This window comes from Xenopus laevis, chromosome 1S (genome assembly GCF_017654675.1).
Source record: "Xenopus laevis strain J_2021 chromosome 1S, Xenopus_laevis_v10.1, whole genome shotgun sequence".
Taxonomy (NCBI): Eukaryota; Metazoa; Chordata; class Amphibia; order Anura; family Pipidae; genus Xenopus; species Xenopus laevis.
Window position 1 is genome coordinate 130,605,890 of NC_054372.1, and position 19,889 is coordinate 130,625,778.

A 19,889-nucleotide genomic window follows, 5' to 3' on the forward strand; every position below is an offset into this window, starting at 1 on the left:
TCACATATTGTAATGTATTAATTTCATAGCAGCAATACTAAATGTATGAGCACGCTTATCATTAAGCATGCCAATCTGTTCTTTATGCTTACCTTGCTTGATATATTTCTCTTTCCCTTACCTCTCTGCTATCCGTTGTCCTTTTCACAATATTGCATTTTAGTTTTTCCGCTCTCTTACCCTTCCTCTTCCCCCACCTATTAATGCCTATTTGGTCCCATCTGTGCATCCTTAGGCTGATGCTGGAACCAGGGCATAGAATTATATAGTTAGCCCAGATAAACAATGTCAGCCAACCCATACCTCCTGAGGCTTGACTCAACTATCTATCTATCTATCTATCTATCTATCTATCAATTATCTATCTATTCATCTATCTATCTATCTATCTATCTATCTATCTATCTATCTATCATCTATCTATCTATCTATCTATCTATCTATCTATCTATCTATCTTTAGAATAAAGAGTCTAAATACATATCTATCTATCTAGACTCTTTATTCAGTTTGTCTGTGTCCTCTGTAGCTATACGTGTCCTGCTGCTGTCTGACCGTTCCAGGCACTCTGTTTATCTCACTCCCTGTCTCACTGGTTTCTCACTATCACTTTGTCTCTGTCTCTATCTGTTCTTTGTGTCCTCTTGTATCAGTGGAAAAGGAGAAAAAGGAAGAAAGAGGAGGAGAGAGAGAGAGAGAGAGAGAAAAAGAGGGAAAGGGTGGGGGGAGGACAGGGCTAGTGCAGAGGATTTGGGGGGGTGTATGTCAACTCGTATTCTCAGCATCACTCTGCTCTAAAACCAGAGCAGCATCTGCAGAAACCTGTATCATCTCCCTTCCTCTTCCAGTGTGTCTCTCTCGCACTCTGCCATCAGTGTCTCACCCCATCTTTCTCCCACTTTAGTCCTTTCTTCTTGTCTCACCATTTATTTTGCCATCAGGACATCACTCTATTTCCATCTCTATTGCAGTCTGTTCATCTTTATCACATGGTCTCTGCACCAGGCACCCACAGATGCAGCAGTCTCGTAATTTCTTACCTTTTGGAGAACTCTCTGCAGGGATTTCTTTTGCATCTGATGTTTCCAAACATCTCCTTTCTTTATATACATCCTGAGTTGACTCTGAAAAGGTTTCACTCGCATCTGGAGCCATCTCTGCAGCAGTCTGTCTCAGGCATCTGGAGTTGCACGGTGCGTTGAAAAAACTTCTGTTTGTCTGTGAATGCCCAAATTGTGCATATATCGGAAAGTGCTTCTGCTTTGAGTAAGTGCTTATGGACTTTATTGTACGTGGGCATTGTTTATGAGTCTAGGTGTTTGCAATATGTGCCAGAAGAAGTCTAATGAGTGCATGTGTATGTCTGGATAACCAAAATACAGTGCTCTTATGCTGTATATGTGGGTGACAATAGGCAGACTGACCCAGAAGAACGCACACAATCAGATGCAGTGGTGTATGGAAATGTAATTCTGCACAGTGTGTTCATATGCATAGCAGCAAGTCTAGCCTTATAACCACTCTAATTACATTTCTCTTCTCTTTGATATTCCACACAGCCTCTTGGGCTTTACTGTTGGCAGTGAGCAGTTATATGGGGCCACAGGAGGAGACTGAGGGAGGGGGTAGCAGGAGTAGACGATTAAAGCAATATTGTGAGTTACAGGTATGTGAAGGTTGTAGTGTTTAATAGCAGGAGTTATAGAGACAAATGGGGGAACAGAAGCTGTTATGTGGTGGGAGGTGCTACATGGAGCAATAAGATGGGTAATAGTGTAGAATAGCTCTGCTGATCAATGGGAGGGGTTAAATGATGACTGCTTGTATGGAGTAATTATTGTTGCCATTAGCATTTACTGGAGCGCCAATATTTTCTGCAGAACTGAGGTGTAACTAATTTAAAACCAAAAGGGCAAAGCCTCATGTACCGTTTTTTTGTTTTGTTTCAAATACTTGCAACCAACCTTAGTTTTTTTTTAGTTTATTGGTTTGCGGTTGTGGTTTCCATTTTCCTTAATGCCATAGTCTTGGCTTCAAAATTGCAATTACTAAATCAGGAATAGTTCACAAATGTATGTATTTCCATTGGTAATAATTATGCTTCCCCTGTGGCTGCCTCAGATGGCAAGCACTTTCGCCTTGAAGCAGGTATAGATCAATAAATTAAAGCTGCATTTTGTTGCAGTGACAAGGCACCCGTGTGGCTTGTCGCTACTAATAAAACATATCGGTAAAGGGGAGTCAGATGGAATCAAGAAGATTCATTGGCAGAATTTGGTGCAGTCTCAGCTGTGGCAGGAAGCAGGTATATGAATAAATCGGAAATTCAATGGTGGGGGGGCCTAATATAGAACTTCACTGCTGCAAATGGGATGTTAAATTTGTGGCCCTTTAACCATTAAGGACTACACTGATTGGCCGAGGAGGCTGGGAACTGTAGTTTATGGCAGCACTGTAGTTTATGGCAGCTGGAAGGTTACAAATTTGTGAAACACTGGTATTTGGGAATTGGGTTATATGGAGATTATAGAGGCAAATTATCCATTCACTCTTTGATAAATATTTACTTTCCTTTTAAATGAAATATTGTATGAAGCAAATATATGGAAATATTTAGATTTAGATTACAGGTATGTTCAGATATATCTGCATTATTAAATATTAGCAGTAACAATAAAAAGGCTGTAGTACAAAGACCAATCACAGTAATTTTAAAGAGTATTTAGGGCTCCTTTACAGGTAAAAACACAATTCTGGTGCAGTTTAGTACACTGCTAATGGAACTAAAAGATTTTGGGAGTGTTCGTACTGCAACAGGTCTAAACAGATTTTCCCATTTTTAAGCTGGCCATGGATACAAAGATCTGATCGTTCGAATCCTCAAACGATCGGACTTCCCCATCTCCCAACCTGCCATTAACCATTTCGATCAAATAAAGTAGAAAAGCCGATGTTCTGCCCCTGACAGAAATCGTATGAAAGTTATGTCCGACAAAGCTAGTGACAGTCTCCCTCTGAAAATTATCCGATCTGCAATACATGCAGAGAAATTATTGGCAGGCGACAGAAATCTTTTAACCTGTCCGATCGACCAAACGAGCAATCTCCGTGGGACGAAAAATGTCGGGACTCTTCACGCACGGTCTGAAAATCATACGAATCGAGGATTCGTACGATCGGATCTTTGCGTCTATGGCCAGCTTTAGGGGTAGTTAAGCTGATGGGGGGACATTTGCAGTAATGTTGCAACTACCTGGAACTCCCAGACTACTGTTGCTGTAAGATTTTTGGAGCTAAAACACAATTTTACTGCAGTTTTTGTTCAATGACTAAGAATAGGTAAAATAATATACAGCCGTGTATGGTCACCTCAGACCCACAGGAGCTCCCATCTGTTTGAAAACTGCCCTAAAGTGAATAATGGAGACTTACTACAGTTATTTTTAGGTGATAATGGACATACCTCCCAACATTTTGGAAATAGAAAGTGGGTCAAAAAGAATTGGCAATGGACCAGCCCATTTTGTGGCCACACCCCCTAATTACCATGTTCATTTTACAAAATGTGGCTGGTTATGAAAGTTTGAACACATTTCTTTGGTTTTTATGTGTTATTAAAGTTTGTCATGGGAATACGTGTTTTGTTTTTCTCAAAACACATCAGTTAATAGTGCTGCTTCAGCAGAAATCTGCACTGAAATTCATTTCTCAAAAGAGCAAACAGATTTTTTTATATTTAATTTTGAAATCTGACATGGGGCTAGACATCTTGTCAGTTTCCCAGCTGCCCCCAGTCATGTGACTTGTGCTCTGAAAAACTTCAGTCACTCTTTACTGCTGTACTGCAAGTTGGAGTGATATCACCCCTCTCCCTTTCTCCCCCAGCAGTTTAACAACAGAACAATGGGAAGGTAACCAGATAACAGCTCCCTAACACAAGATAACAGCTGTCTAGTAGATCCAAGAACAACACTCAATAGTAAAATCCAGGTCACACTGAGACACATTCAGTTACATTGAGTTGAAGAAACAACAGCTTGCCAGAAAGCAGTTCCATCCAAAATTGCTGGCTCTTTCTGAAAGCACATGACCAGGCAAAATGACCTGAGATTGCTGTCTACATGCCAATATTATAAAGAAACTTTGTATCTTTTTCTGTATGTTCAGTGCTGGAGATCAAAGAGAAAGTCGGGACATTTCAGTCACAAATCCCGGGACTGCGGGTTGAGCTGTAAAAACCGGGACAGTCCCGTGAAACAGGTGGGAGGTATGATGTGAACAATCCCTAAAGAGGCTACATCAAGAGGCTACACGCGGCAATGCGTGCATTAGCACAGGCGACTTTTCATTTTAGCCTATTGGAAAAACCGCTGAGGCAGTTCGGGGAGATAGTCGCTCAGAAGACGAGGCGATTAGTTGCCAGGCGACAAAATCTCCCCGAATCTCCTCGTGTGGACTAACCCTAAAAGTGTGATGAGCAATTTCATTAAACTTGCAAAATAGGTCTTGTTGAAGTTTTAGGGGCCCTAAGATCAATTTGCTGTGGGGCCCAAAAAAAAGAGGGTAAAAAAGTCATACATTATTGCCTGAGATGTGCATTCACAGCAGTTCCATTCTTATTGGTTTAGTCAATGGACACACAGGCTGTTTTCAGCCTACGTATTTGGGCTGATCTCAGACTGTGTGTGACTGCACACAGGCTGATCTTATTCAAATCAATGGAGCTTCTCTCAGCCTGCAAAATTACTCAGGCTGAAAACAGCCTGTGTGTTCATAGCCTTAGGGTAGGACTTCACGAACGACTTTGTCACGATCCGACGCGCTGCGACAAAACGCATGCGACTGTTGGATGCAGACCCAGCATGCAGCCTCTGCATCAGACAGTCGTGTCGGGTCAACGCTGCGAAACCATGCGACAATTCTATCTCTTACCTTATTTTTGTTGCATACGTTTTGTCGCATCACGTTGGATTGCGGCGAAATCATTCGTGGAGTCCTACCCTTACAGTGTAAAAGTGTAATCAGTCTATACCAAAATATCAAAGTGCAATCAGTCTGTACCAAAATCACCAAAAACAATTTCACTAGCTGCATTAGGGAAGCAATAGTTCAACAGCATTTGAATTGCCTGAAGGTTGGGGAACCCTATTGACCCTCAATATTTCTTTGTTTTGTTATATAAATTTCCCCTAATGGACCAAATTGAAACTGGAGGCCAGAGTAATAGTTGGACCTACCCCAGCCCAAAAAATGCTCAAATGTCCCAGGTGTTGGAAGGTATATATAATCTTACATTGCTTGAAATTTTACTCCAGACTTATGCAGCCTCATTTTGTACCTCTAGTAGCTCATTAGCTTAGCAAGCGTATGTCGGGAATATCTAGGCAAGAACATTTCAAGTTTCCTATGTTAAAGTAGTACCCCAAAACCGCTGGATTTGTAAACAGGGCTACAGCATCAGTTTTTGGTTAAAGTATAATACTCTCTAATAATAATTCTATAATACTCTCTTCTGTCTATCAGTATCCACAAAGTAAATGAGATGTGGATAGTATAATCATCTGCTGGAGTCATAGTTGCATAGGACAGGGAAATACAAAAAGTGAGGCACTTAAAAAACAGCGTAGCATAACCTCGGGAAGCAGGAGAGACAGTGTTGCCATGGGACAGCAGGTATAACAGGGCATCTATAATACTATATCAGTGTTACTCAATTTTTAGATCATATAGAGGTACAATGCTCCCTGTAACTGCTTAAGTCTGCTACAGGTTTTTGGGAATGATAGTTCAAGACCAGTGGAAGGACCAACTTAAATAAATAATAGGACACCATCATGTGAGAGTCTATTTTGCCTTAGGCCTCAAAGTCACTAACGAGAACCCACGGTCATTCTCAAAGAAATACATGGCTGGATTCTCCTTGTTCACTATCATATCCTCAAGTCTCTGATGAGATACGGCAGGAGATATAATCATTGTGATGTGCCACCAGATGGCCATGTGGGTCCCTGGAAGCAGGAGAACTTCTGCAGTGAAAGACAAATTGTGTCCAAAGAGATGCCTTCTCCCCTGCACCAAGTTCATGTTTTTTCTGCATTCACTTGTCTCATTAATACCCCACCCTGTCCTTGTGTCCTTTAATGTTTCATATTCTCCTACATAATCTTTTTTTTAATGTATTTCACATTCCCTCACTTCACTTTGTCCCCCTCTGTCTTATTCCTCTCACAGTTTCTCTCCCTATGATTTCTTATCCTCTTCTTATTGCAGTAAAGCGTAAAGTGTTGAACATGATGGGCATACAAAGAGAGATGGGAGAGTGGAGAGCGAGAAGGGAGATGGGGGGGAAGGAGAAAGGCAAAGAGCTGGAGATGAGAGACAGATGGTACAATTTGTATGCAGAGAAATCCAAATGGGGAAATAACTAACAAAGCACAGGGCAAGGAGAGGTAGGCAGAGGAAATGCTAGAAGGCTGAATTTAAGAAGGAAAAATATAGATAGAAAGAAACAGTTTGAAGAGCAGTGGTAATATAAAGAGAGAGACTCAAAGGGAGAGCTATAGTGAGCCATGGAAAGAAAGAACTGCAGACAGGTTATAACCAGAACTGATGGAAAAGCAAGGCCACTTTTGGTCTACAGGGCCCAAACAGAACATAAAAGGGGCTGTAGATAGATAGATAGATGATAGATAGATGATAGATAGATGATAGATAGATAGATAGATAGATGTTAGATAGATAGATAGATAGATAGAGAGATAGATAGATGATAGATAGATGATAGATAGAGAGATATAGATGATGTACAAGGAGCTTAGGAACTACTTAGGCTCAAAAGTAACACTGTAAGGTCTAACATTAAATATTACAAATAAAAAAACAACAAGAAACAGACTGCAGTCCTATACTCTTCATATGCAGTTATCTAAAAACCCTGTGACACACAGACTTAGTGAATAAATGCAAAACAGAGTCACAATGCTTATCAATGTGAAATTTAACACTTGTGTTTTTATTTCAGGGATTTTACAAGTCTTGTGATTCATGGGATAAACTACATATCGATTATTCCATTATTTATCCACATGGAAGATCCCGGGAGCCGTGACTTAAGTCACAACCCTTTGTGACCTCTAATAAATTCTGCAACAGTGGGGTCCTTATATGCCCCATGCCTTCCATCTATTTGTCCTCCTTCTTCTGTCTCCTCCTCTGGGGCTGCCTCTCATCAGTCCTTTTAATGGGGGAGATGTCTCCTGGACTCAATGTTAATGGTGTCCCGCCAGCATTCCTTTCATCGGGTCACAGTCCTCCCCTCAGGACCAAGCGCAGCTGGGTATGGAATCAGTTCTTTGTAATAGAGGAGTATACAGGACCAGAGCCTGTTCTTATTGGGAGGGTAAGTACCTTTTATTTGAAAATGCTAACTTTATTTACACCCTACAGACCAATGTTTTTTTTTTGTTTTTTTTTATCAATGTCTTGCATGCTTCTGTAAAACATCACTAGCAAATTTAAAATGAGACAGAGTCTGCAAATGATACAGGAATGTTTCATTTTAGAAATATAAAGGAAATCTTTAGGATTTATATTTCAGTAAAATATTTCACTTAAGTGCAAAAATTGGCGAATGGCATTTTAGGGGCAATGGCACACATGTTGATTAAGGGTATTTTGTCAATTGAATGATTTCCAGCTCCGTAGGTGGGTCACATAATACACCCCATATCCATTCTAATGGGAACTGCCTGGACCTTCAGATACATTTGTGGGTCAGGTATCTGCTGCTCAAAAACACTGCTGCATTTTTAAGCAACTTTCACCAGACCCCTTGGGTCCAGGTAATTGCCACTGAAAAAGAATATGGGAAATTCCCAACTATTTATCACCCAACTGCTGAAAAATCACTCAAGCCACAAAAGGCCCGTAACTGCTCTTTCCATGGAATTGGAGTTTGGAGTTTTTCTTAAGCTCCTCCCAAGAAGTAAAAATGTGTGAAGCTAACCTCACAACTTGAGAGACCCTACTAGTATGCTTGAATGTTTTATCACCCTAAATCCACCAAGCTCTGCACCTTTAAAAATCTCTAGGTATATGGTTTCTACTTTCCATCAATGTGTTGCTGAGCCCATTATCAATATTATAGAATGGTCCAATCTCAATGATCAGGTAGCAGCCATGTCATTGTAGAGTTAACATGTGATTGAAACTGAGCACCTCTGAAAACCCCTAGGTCCATGTATCTCTTTTTCCACAGTCCCCCTTTTAATAGTTCTACTTAACTAAGGATTGGTGGAATGTGATTGGTCAGATAGGCGGGTGTGTCATTTGGAGGTAAAAGGATGGCTCAACAACTCTGAAAGGCCTAAGGGCAGAGACACATTTGGAGATTCAGGGAGATTCAGTCACCTGGCGACAAATCGTGTTTTCTTCAGGCGACTAATCTTCCTGAACTGCCTTCCCAACGGCTAGAATCTAAATCACCAGCGGGATGGCACAATCGGATCACTTTGTTTTCTGAAGTCGCCCGAAGTTGCCTCACAAGAAAACTTTGGGCGACTTCTGAAATTGAAGCGCTCAAAGTGCCATCCAGCCAGCGATTTAGATTCTAGCCGGCAGGAAGGCATTGCTGGAAGATAAGTCACCCGAAGAAGAGGCAATTTGTTGCTGGTCAACTGATCTCCCTGAATCGCCTGTGTCTCTGCCCTTAGTACATGTTTTGTTGCAATTGGTCATATTCTTTAGATTGCTATGGTTTGATTGATCAAATAGAATGGCAGACTGTTGCAGGTGAAAGGATGGTTCATGAAAAACTAAGTTCACTATTTTGCACCTCTTATTGCTCAAGCATATTTAACAGCTGCTGTGTATATTATAATATTGTTTGCAATAATGGTCAAATTAACCCTTTTGTGCACACACCAAAATTACAGACAACGGTGAGGTGTGAACGGTTACCCCCAAATGTAATAAAAGGCAAAACGTTTTTATACTTACCAACTGTCCCACTTTTTGCGGAACAGTCCCGATTTTGACTGCTTTGCCTGCAGTCTTACACCAGAAAAAGATTAAAAGTTTTTAAAACTTAAGAGGCTTTTTGGCATAGAGCCCAGTATACTCAGCACCTGCAGTAAGATACAATTATAACTATTGAAGATAAGAAAACATACAATTGTGACTGTTTAAGATAAGCAGGTCTCTTGGGAGTACTGTGACTGACAGCTTTCATTAGCAAAACTGTTCTAACACATAAAATGTGACCCTAAATCCCCCAGTAATGTGTTCAGATTCTCCAAAGCATGCCACATTTTGTAAAATGGACATGGTATTTAGGGGGTCCACAAAAATGTTGCCACTCTACATGCGGCACAACTTTTTATCCCTTTTACAATTATGGCAGTCTATTGTACACATACTGAAAATCTTACATTTGTTTCATATTGGTCGTGATATCTTCATTGGATGAAGAAACCAATCAAAAAATTGCTCATTGCATCTTGTGGTGAAAATGTCATTTAGACAATTAATTTTCTGTGAGCAGGTTGAAATAGCTGATCTTCACATAAGCATTAATACTTAACTTACTAATCATGCTGTAGTAGAGCACTTGCATCTGTTGTGTGAATGTTAGTATCACCAGACCTCCCCCGCCCCCCAGTACTAATTATTTGTGAAGGGACATGCAAACAAGAGTATAGGAAAACTGTCTTTGATCACGTACCTTGATAAAATATTCCTCTCAAGACGTATTGATCCCCATTGGTTTCTACTTAATTGGCTTCCTCTGACATGGTTGACTGTTTCTATGGATCCATACTGTGTTATGTAAAGAGGTACAGCACTGGCAAAACCTCTTTCGCTCTTATCTGATTTATCAAGACATTTCTGAGTTAGTGTTACCTAACCCTGCTAACTCTGGTAGTCATTTTCCATTTAAGTAGTCCATTAAGCAGTCTATCAAATCCTTCATGGAAAGATCAAGCAGTAGGGAACTCAAGAGCTTACTTTGCAGCAGTTTGTATCAAAGTAGAAAGGATGCCAATAAAGGCAAGTTTGCCAGCAGGAATCTTTGTTTTATTCGTAAAGGTCAGTCTTTGCAAAAACCTTCTCTGTGCTGATGAAGGTAAGCAAAGCCGATGAAAGAAAACAAACTCTCACAAACCTGGGAAAGATTCATCCCTGACCCCAAAGTTGGTAGTTGTTGAAATAATCCTTGATTTTACTTAACAATCACTTCAGCTTGCCTTCTTTTAACAGGGAGTTCAATGGTAAAACTTCTTTTCATCCCTTCTCATGGATTTCCCTTGTCACCAATATCTTATAGAAGGCATTTTATAAGATAAATGTTTATAGCGACTCTGTGCAATTTGATCAGGTAATTTCTTACATCTTGGCCACATAAGTGCAGCTTTATCATTTTCATTCTTTATATGCTGGTGCAGGGCAGGTCTGGACTGGAAGTCAAAATAGGCTCTGACATTCCAAGTACACAGAGGCCCAAATAGTCATCCACCATCCCACTAAATAGTGACTGTCTATGGGACCTTATAGCAGCACATCTTGCCAGAACTCGCAGATTGCCAGTCCGGGCCTGGTGCAGGGTAAATCTTTCACTGGGAGTTGAAGGGGCAAATGTGCAGGTTGGGGACAAGAACAAGATGAAGTTATATGAAGTTAACTTGTTCAACCTCGTCCCATTCAGCATCCATTGTCCCAAGTAAAGAAATATTCCCTGCTAGAGACCTGTGCTGGTGTTTTTGTGCAGACACATAGCCCTCTAAGAAGTGCTGTTTAAGTTATTTTTAAATGTATTTGCTCAAGCAGTATCTGCCTGTCCCTTGCTGTTCCCTGCAGGTCCTGGCTATATGTACCACTGAAACATGACTATGTAGCCATAGTCAGCTCTTCTCCTGCCAAGGTGTTTAAATTGCCATCATTTTCAGGGAAAAGAACAGCAATGAAAACACTTGGAATTGCAAACATTTCCAAGCAAGTGAAACTCTGCAATTTTTGGAATTTTGTTTGCCAGTGTTTTTCTAGGAAAAAGTTTGGGTTCTGACCTCTGTGTAGTTCATGTAAATAACTGAAAGGTATATCAAGCCTAATGAGGTTGCGTGATCACTTTACTGCCTGGCTCTTAGCTTCATTAATCTGTTCATATCTCAATCAGACACTATGTGGTGATAGGCACTTACATTCTGGGAAGAATGCACCTAAAAGGTTTACAGCTGTTTGAGCTCCGCTGTGACATTTCACACATACAAGAAATAGTTATGAGTGAGTTGGCATTCCTAATAATTGTTCCCAAAGTGCATCCTTAATCCAATGTAATCGTTCCCATGCACCCTCTCAGTCTTTGCCGCAACACTTTGCTTGCTGGAGGGTGCATTTCCATTTAAGGAGTACTGCCATTCAGGCTCTTTGGTGTAGAAGTTTTTCAGGTGAAATTATGAAGAATCTGCAACATCCAATTTTTTTGTGCTTTTCAACACTTTTGCACACTGCCATTGTACTAGGCAATGTGCCCCTATGCAAATATATCTTTTGACCCATATAGTAAGAGGAATGATTTTAAAACATAACCAGTACTACGATTGTGTTCACTAATAGTGACTGTTTGATTGTGCCAGTATCTTTTTCACCCATGGTGCCTTTTCCACTGCAACTGCAGGGGTTGCTACCGTACCTTGGTTTTATTGGCATAAGGAACTGTAGGTTTATTGTGGGCTTAATAAACTTCTGGATAAGATTGCATAAGTAACTGCATAAGATTTTACCAGCTACTCTGGTCTGTATGAAGAGAAGGCAGGACCCCATTCTTTATCTGGCCTTCAAACAAGTAAAACACAAGAGCCTTCAGTTGCTGGAGGGTACTTAAATTGATAATCCAAAAACAACTTGTATATTGCTCATAGATATTTGCTTCTGAACATCTGAGCAGTAAATGTTGCCTACTTTCTATGGGCTGCTAGATGTGTAGCTATCGCTAGAGCTGTAATGCTGGAGATACCTCCAACATTGCCATTGCCCTAACTTTTGCCCTACTGTTACTGCCTACTTCCCCCCATACCTGCATTTTGAAAGTCAAACCCTTCTGATAAGTTATCTCTGACTGTTACTAGTAAAAGTGTTGCTAGTACAGTAAGACTGAAATCAATATGTCCTAAATGTCTTACTACCTACAGCCGCTGCCAATTTTTTGATATCCCAGGACAGTTACCAAGGAACACATCTCTTTGTAGCTTATATAGCTACTTAAAGTCCTAATGGCTGAACACCTTCAAACATACTTTAAATTACAATCGGGTTCCCAAATTGTGGGGCTGATTCCCCCTGAGAGCGACTAAAGCAATGCATAGGAGGGCAAACCTAACTAGAGTAAGAGGTGGAATTAATGCATAAGTGCTGTATTTTTCACTCCTAGGACAAACATGTTAGAGGATACAATAGAGAGATGATAGATGATAGACTGATAGATACAGATAAATAGATAGAGATAGATAGATAGAAATATAGATAGATGATAGATGGATAATGGATAGATAGATAGATATATAGATAGATAGATAGATAGATAGATAGATAGATAATAGATAGATAGATAGATAGATAGATAGATAGATAGATAATAGATAGATAATAGATAGATAGATACAATAGAAAGATGATAGATGATAGACTGATAGATACAGATAAATAGATAGAGATAGATAGAAATATAGATAGATGATAGATGGATAATGGATAGATGATAGATAGATAGATAGATAGATAGATAGATAGATGATAGATAGATAGATAGATAGATAATAGATAGATAGATAGATAGATAGATAGATAGATAGATGATAGACAGATAATAGATAGATGATAGATAGATAGATAGAAATATAGATAGATGATAGATGGATAATGGATAGATAGATAGATAGATGATAGAAATATAGATAGATGATAGATGGATAATGGATAGATAGATAGATAGATAGATATATAGATATATGATAGATAGATAGATAGATAATAGATAGATAGATAGATAGATAGATAGATAGATGATAGACAGACAGACAGAGATAGATAATAGATAGATAGATAGATAGATAGATAGATAGATAGATAGATGATAGATAGATAATAGATAGATGATAGATAGATAGATAGAAATATAGATAGATGATAGATGGATAATGGATAGATAGATAGATAGATAGATAGAAATATAGATAGATGATAGATGGATAATGGATAGATAGATAGATAGATAGATATATAGATAGATGATAGATAGATAGATAGATAGATAGATAATAGATAGATAGATAGATAGATAGATAGATAGATAGATAGATAGATGATAGACAGACAGACAGAGATAGATAGATAGATGATAGATAGATAGATAGATAGATAGATTTTATTCCACATAAAATAACAAAGGCTGATGGGGCCTTTAGATTAGGTACATAATTATCACCAGAATCAAAATTTTCAGGGCTACAGTAATATTTATGGATGCAGTTATAGGAAAACCATGTTAAAAGTATTAGAGAAAAACTATTTTAGAAAAGAGAGAGAAGAGAAGCAAAACATACTTTAAATTACAATCGGGTTCCCAAATTGTGGGGCTGATTCCCCCTGAGAGCGACTAAAGCAATGCATAGGAGGGCAAACCTAACTAGAGTAAGAGGTGGAATTAATGCATAAGTGCTGTATTTTTCACTCCTAGGACAAACATGTTAGAGGATACAATAGAGAGATGATAGATGATAGACTGATAGATACAGATAAATAGATAGAGATAGATAGATAGAAATATAGATAGATGATAGATGGATAATGGATAGATAGATATATAGATAGATAGATAGATAGATAGATAGATAGATAGATAATAGATAGATAGATAGATAGATAGATAGATAGATAGATAATAGATAGATAATAGATAGATAGATACAATAGAGAGATGATAGATGATAGACTGATAGATACAGATAAATAGATAGAGATAGATAGAAATATAGATAGATGATAGATGGATAATGGATAGATGATAGATAGATAGATAGATAGATAGATAGATAGATAGATGATAGATAGATAGATAGATAATAGATAGATAGATAGATAGATAGATAGATGATAGACAGATAATAGATAGATGATAGATAGATAGATAGAAATATAGATAGATGATAGATGGATAATGGATAGATAGATAGATAGATGATAGAAATATAGATAGATGATAGATGGATAATGGATAGATAGATAGATAGATAGATATATAGATATATGATAGATAGATAGATAGATAATAGATAGATAGATAGATAGATAGATGATAGACAGACAGACAGAGATAGATAATAGATAGATAGATAGATAGATAGATAGATAGATGATAGATAGATAATAGATAGATGATAGATAGATAGATAGAAATATAGATAGATGATAGATGGATAATGGATAGATAGATAGATAGATAGATAGATAGAAATATAGATAGATGATAGATGGATAATGGATAGATAGATAGATAGATAGATAGATAGATATATAGATAGATGATAGATAGATAGATAGATAGATAGATAGATAGATAGATAATAGATAGATAGATAGATAGATAGATAGATGATAGACAGACAGACAGAGATAGATAGATAGATGATAGATAGATAGATAGATAGATAGATAGATAGATAGATAGATAGATTTTATTCCACATAAAATAACAAAGGCTGATGGGGCCTTTAGATTAGGTACATAATTATCACCAGAATCAAAATTTTCAGGGCTACAGTAATATTTATGGATGCAGTTATAGGAAAACCATGTTAAAAGTATTAGAGAAAAACTATTTTAGAAAAGAGAGAGAAGAGAAGCAAAACATACTTTAAATTACAATCGGGTTCCCAAATTGTGGGGCTGATTCCCCCTGAGAGCGACTAAAGCAATGCATAGGAGGGCAAACCTAACTAGAGTAAGAGGTGGAATTAATGCATAAGTGCTGTATTTTTCACTCCTAGGACAAACATGTTAGAGGATACAATAGAGAGATGATAGATGATAGACTGATAGATACAGATAAATAGATAGAGATAGATAGAAATATAGATAGATGATAGATGGATAATGGATAGATAGATAGATAGATGATAGATAGATAATAGATAGATGATAGATAGATAGATAGAAATATAGATAGATGATAGATGGATAATGGATAGATAGATAGATAGATAGATAGATAGATGATAGAAATATAGATAGATGATAGATGGATAATGGATAGATAGATAGATAGATAGATAGATAGATGATAGATAGATAATAGATAGATGATAGATAGATAGATAGATAGATAGATAGATAGATAGATAGATAGATAGATAGATAGATAGATAATAGATATATAGATAGATAGATAGATAATAGATATATAGATAGATAGATAGATAGATGATAGATAGATAGATAGATAGATAGATAATAGATATATAGATAGATAGATAGATAGATGATAGATAGATAGATAGATAGATAGATAGATAGATAGATGATAGATAGATAGATAGATAGATAGATAGATTTTATTCCACATAAAAAATAACAAAGGCTGATGGGGCCTTTAGATTAGGTACATAATTATCACCAGAATCAAAATTTTCAGGGCTACAGTAATATTGATGGATGCAGTTATAGGAAAACCATGTTAAAAGTATTAGAGAAAAACTATTTTAGAAAAGAGAGAGAAGAGAAGCAATACTGTGAAACTGCATAAAGTCTAACACACATTTCCATCTGTCCTGGCTTTGCAGCTGAATCACTTAATAGGTGGTATAAATGGAAGTGTGGATCCTAAAGTAATTTTATGGCAGCTGTGATGATTATCCATTTAGGACTGCTAAAAGCTAGCAAACACCATGCCCTGCCTTTGTTAGAGACCTTGCAGGCGACATAAACTACTGCAGATCATTACTATAGTACTGGCATTGAGATCGCACCACAGAACAGCAAACATCCTTCAAGAGAAGCATTAACACTTTTTTCATAATTACACCTATCATTTAATGTAATGAGACATCTTTAACATAAATAAAATTCATGTGTAGGGCTTCCTTTCAAGGACAAACAAGATTTAATAAAGGCAAAGTATTCTGTGCCCTGTTGTCACTAATACTGTTCTCATATAATTATTTAGCCTCTGAAATAGCTCCACAAACAATAGGATGTCTTTGCACAGCATTTTTGTTTGCACTGAGCTGCAAGAGAATATGTTTTGGGCTGGTTCTAGAAATAGGAATTCCTATATTTTAATCCAGGGCTGTCCAGTTTGTGGCCCACAGCCCAGATTTTTATGGTTCCAACCTGCATAAGAGCTCTCTTGACTTCTATGTATGAAATCATTATTTCAACTTATTTATATGGCACTATCATATTGTGCAATGTCTTATAGAGATTATACATCATTCACATCAGTGCCTCCCCCAGTGCCCTATATATATAAGGTGCCTATCACAATGACAAGACTCGCTAGGCTTAATTTCATCATGACTTTCTACTATTTTTTTTGGCATGAGGGAGGAAACTAGAGTTGTCAAAGAAAACCCCACACAATGGGAGAACACACAAACTACTTGCAAATAGTGCCCTCATTTTATTAGAATCTGCTCCCCAAACATGTGTTAATTGGTATTCTACATATGCTGAACTCTTTCACTTCCAGGCAATTTTTCACAAAGGCATTTATTATTTGCCAAAAATTCATATAGTTGTCCATGGCTATGGACTTTTATGTGTCAAAAACTCAGAACAGCAAAAAAACCATATCATTTTGGAAATGTTGCTTCTTTTTAGAATTCATATTGAGAAAATGCCTTTAAGCTCTAAAGCAGTAGTGTAACTAAAGAGGAAGCACAATTTTGCACTGAAGTGGTAGCCTGGGGGGAAAAATTGTGGAGGGGCCCCAAATTCCCAAATTGTGAACCTTTGCTTAACATAGTAACATAGTAACATAGTAACATAGTAAGTAAGGCTGAAAAAAGACACACGTCCATCAAGTTCAACCTTTTTTTTTTTTTATGTGCCTAACTGCCAGTTAACTGCTTAAATTAGTCTTTTTTTTTTACAAAATTCTGAAAATCTATTTGAAGGTTGCATTTAATATATCTTATCTCCCACATGTTGGGAAAAAAAGATGAAAGATGCAATATGCGTAGACTTGTCCAACTACATGGCATGCCTGCATTTATTGTGTGTAGTAAAAGCCTGAAACAGTAAGTTACTGTAACTTCGCAAATCCATATATTTTTGGAAAATATTTAAAGAGTTTTTGTACACAAATACATTAAAACAAAAAAGTGGATCAAATCAAAATTCACACCTTACTATCTCCCATATGCTCTGTTATAGAAAGAAAACCAATATAACTATGGGTACTGTGTCTTCTATATTGTTTACTACCCAATATGCCACATAGTTTAGTAAATGACTTAATAATCTAGTTAATCATCTAAACTTTGTGTCATGTAGAGACCCCCAAAATATAAATACCGGTAGTGCATACCATTATTTATGATTGATGCTTCAATCCAGGTAAACAAAACCACCCTAAGTTTGTGTAAGGTAAGCCAAGAATGCAATATATATTTTGGAAACATATAGAGAATTCAGAGGGGTTATATATTTTTAGGTAGATTTAACAACAATCATTTTATGAACTGACATTAGGGGGCAGATTCACTAAGGGTCGAATTTCGAAGTTAAAAATACTTCGAAATTCGACCCTCGAATTGAAATGGATTTAGCGCTAATCCTGCGATCGATCGATCGAAGGATTTTTCGTTCGATTGATCGATTAAATCCTTCGAATCGAATGATTCGAACGATTTTAATCCAACGATCGAAGGAAAATCCTTCGATCAAAAAAAGGTTAGCAAGCCTATGGGGACCTTCCCCATAGGCTAACATTGACTTCGGTAGGTTTTATCTGCCGAAGTAGGGGGTCGAAGTTTTTTTAAAGGGAAAGTACTTTGACTATCGAATGGTCGAATAGTCGAACGATTTTTCGTTCGATTCGTTCGATTTCGTTCGAATTCGAACGAATTTAACCAATTCGATGGTCGAAGTACCCAAAAAATACTTCGAAATTCGAATTTTTTTCATTCAAATCCTTCACTCGAGCTTAGTGAATCGGCCCCTAGATGTTCACAATGACTCCATATTACAGGTATAGGACCTGTTATCTAGAATGCTTGGGATCTGCGGCTTTCTGGATAAAGGATAATTCCGTAAATTGGATCTTCATACCTTAAGTCTGCTAGAAAATTATTTAAACATTAAATAAACCCAATAGGCTGGTTTTGCTTCCAATAAGGATTAATTATATCTTAATTAATACTTGGATCAAGAACAAGCTACTGTTTTATTATTACAGAGAAAAAGAAAATGATTTCTAAAAATCTGGATTATTTGGATAAAATGGAGTCTATGGGAGACAGCCTTACGTAATTCAGAGCTTTCTGGATAACGGGTTTCCGGATAACGGAAAATATATATACAAATATATAAATGTGGCAATAACCCAACATTAATCAACACAGTACATCATTTTCTTAGTATACAAAAACTAATTTTGAGTGAAGATCCTCTTTAACAAAATGATTTTGCATAAATAATGAATTTTGAGGTAAGACATTTCTTAAACACGTTGCACATTGATGCAAACTATAAAATACAGAATGTCTTGTTCGCAAAGGATAAATTGTTCACACAACTGAAACAATTATTCAAATTGTACATATTTTTCCAATATGACTTTTATTACTTTCCCCCACTTCCTTTTTGTAAAGTCAAGTGTAAAAACTACACAGGCAGGATTTTCCCTTAAAAAGTAATTGTCACATACATAAAAATGATATAGATAGAGGGAGTAACATGGGAAAAACCTAAACTTTATTGGGAAAAGTTCTACATGATTGAAAGAACGTTAATGCTTTATAAAATAAGGCAGATGTTTCTATAAATAAAAAAGAGATCTTCAATCCATATCAATGGTGCACAGCTAGCCATTAATTGCATAATACCCGCTAGGCACATTCCTGCATCATTGAATCTTTAATCGATTTGCTCTCAGTAATTACATACATACATTAGCTATATTCTAAAACTGTGTTCAATATGGCCTACCGATCCACAGAACAGCAGTAACAACCCCATGTCATTAGGTTGATAATGATCCACTGACATTGTCGAGACCTTCTTTTCATGTTCCCATTTACAGTGAAGAGAAGTTAGATTTAAAAAAAAAAATTAGGAATGGATCATTATCGACCTAAAGACATTGGGTTATTTGATATGCTTCAACTAGTACATGATTGTGCACTTCGCTTGTATGTTTGAAGAACATGAGCTAAACCATTATCTGCAATATATATTTTTACATACAGTTTTAGGTTTGGCTTTTGACAATAAGGGGCAGATTTATCAAGGGTCGAATTTCGAGGGTTAATAAACCCTCGAATTCAACCTTCGAAGTAAAGTCCTTCGAATTGGAATATCGAATTCGAAGGATTTTAGCGCAAACCGAAGTCGAAGGTCGTAGTAGCCTATTCGATGGTCGAAGTACCCAAAAAAATACTTCGAAATTCAAAGTTTTTTTTCATTCGAATCCTTCACTCGGGCTTAGTAAATGTGCCCCTAAATATACCTTACTATGAATTCCATCTACCATGGGCGGATTAATGAATATGCTACCCTAAATTGATTAAGGCCCATCTAGCGTTTTCAAAATTAATTTTTATTTTATTTTCTTTAATAAATTACATTTTATCTGCATTGCTAGGCCTGGGTCCAGGCGGGCAGAGTGCATGGCATCA

The 19,889-nt window shown here is 37.2% G+C and overlaps 1 protein-coding gene across 2 annotated transcripts in view; it reads left to right on the forward strand.

Moving 5' to 3' along the window:
- Positions 1-740: 740 nt before the first annotated feature.
- The window catches only part of cdh24.S (cadherin 24 S homeolog), a 65,734-nt gene continuing 46,585 nt past the window's right edge, over positions 741-19,889 (forward strand). Inside the window, exons 1-2 of one of the 2 annotated variants that reach the window (XM_041580195.1) lie at positions 741-1,266; positions 7,022-7,399. In XM_041580195.1, the coding sequence (XP_041436129.1) occupies positions 7,172-7,399 (228 nt within the window). In that variant the 5' untranslated portion in view covers positions 741-1,266; positions 7,022-7,171. The remainder of the gene's footprint in view (positions 1,267-7,021; positions 7,400-19,889) is intronic. The other variant, XM_041580194.1, reaches the window with a different exon arrangement.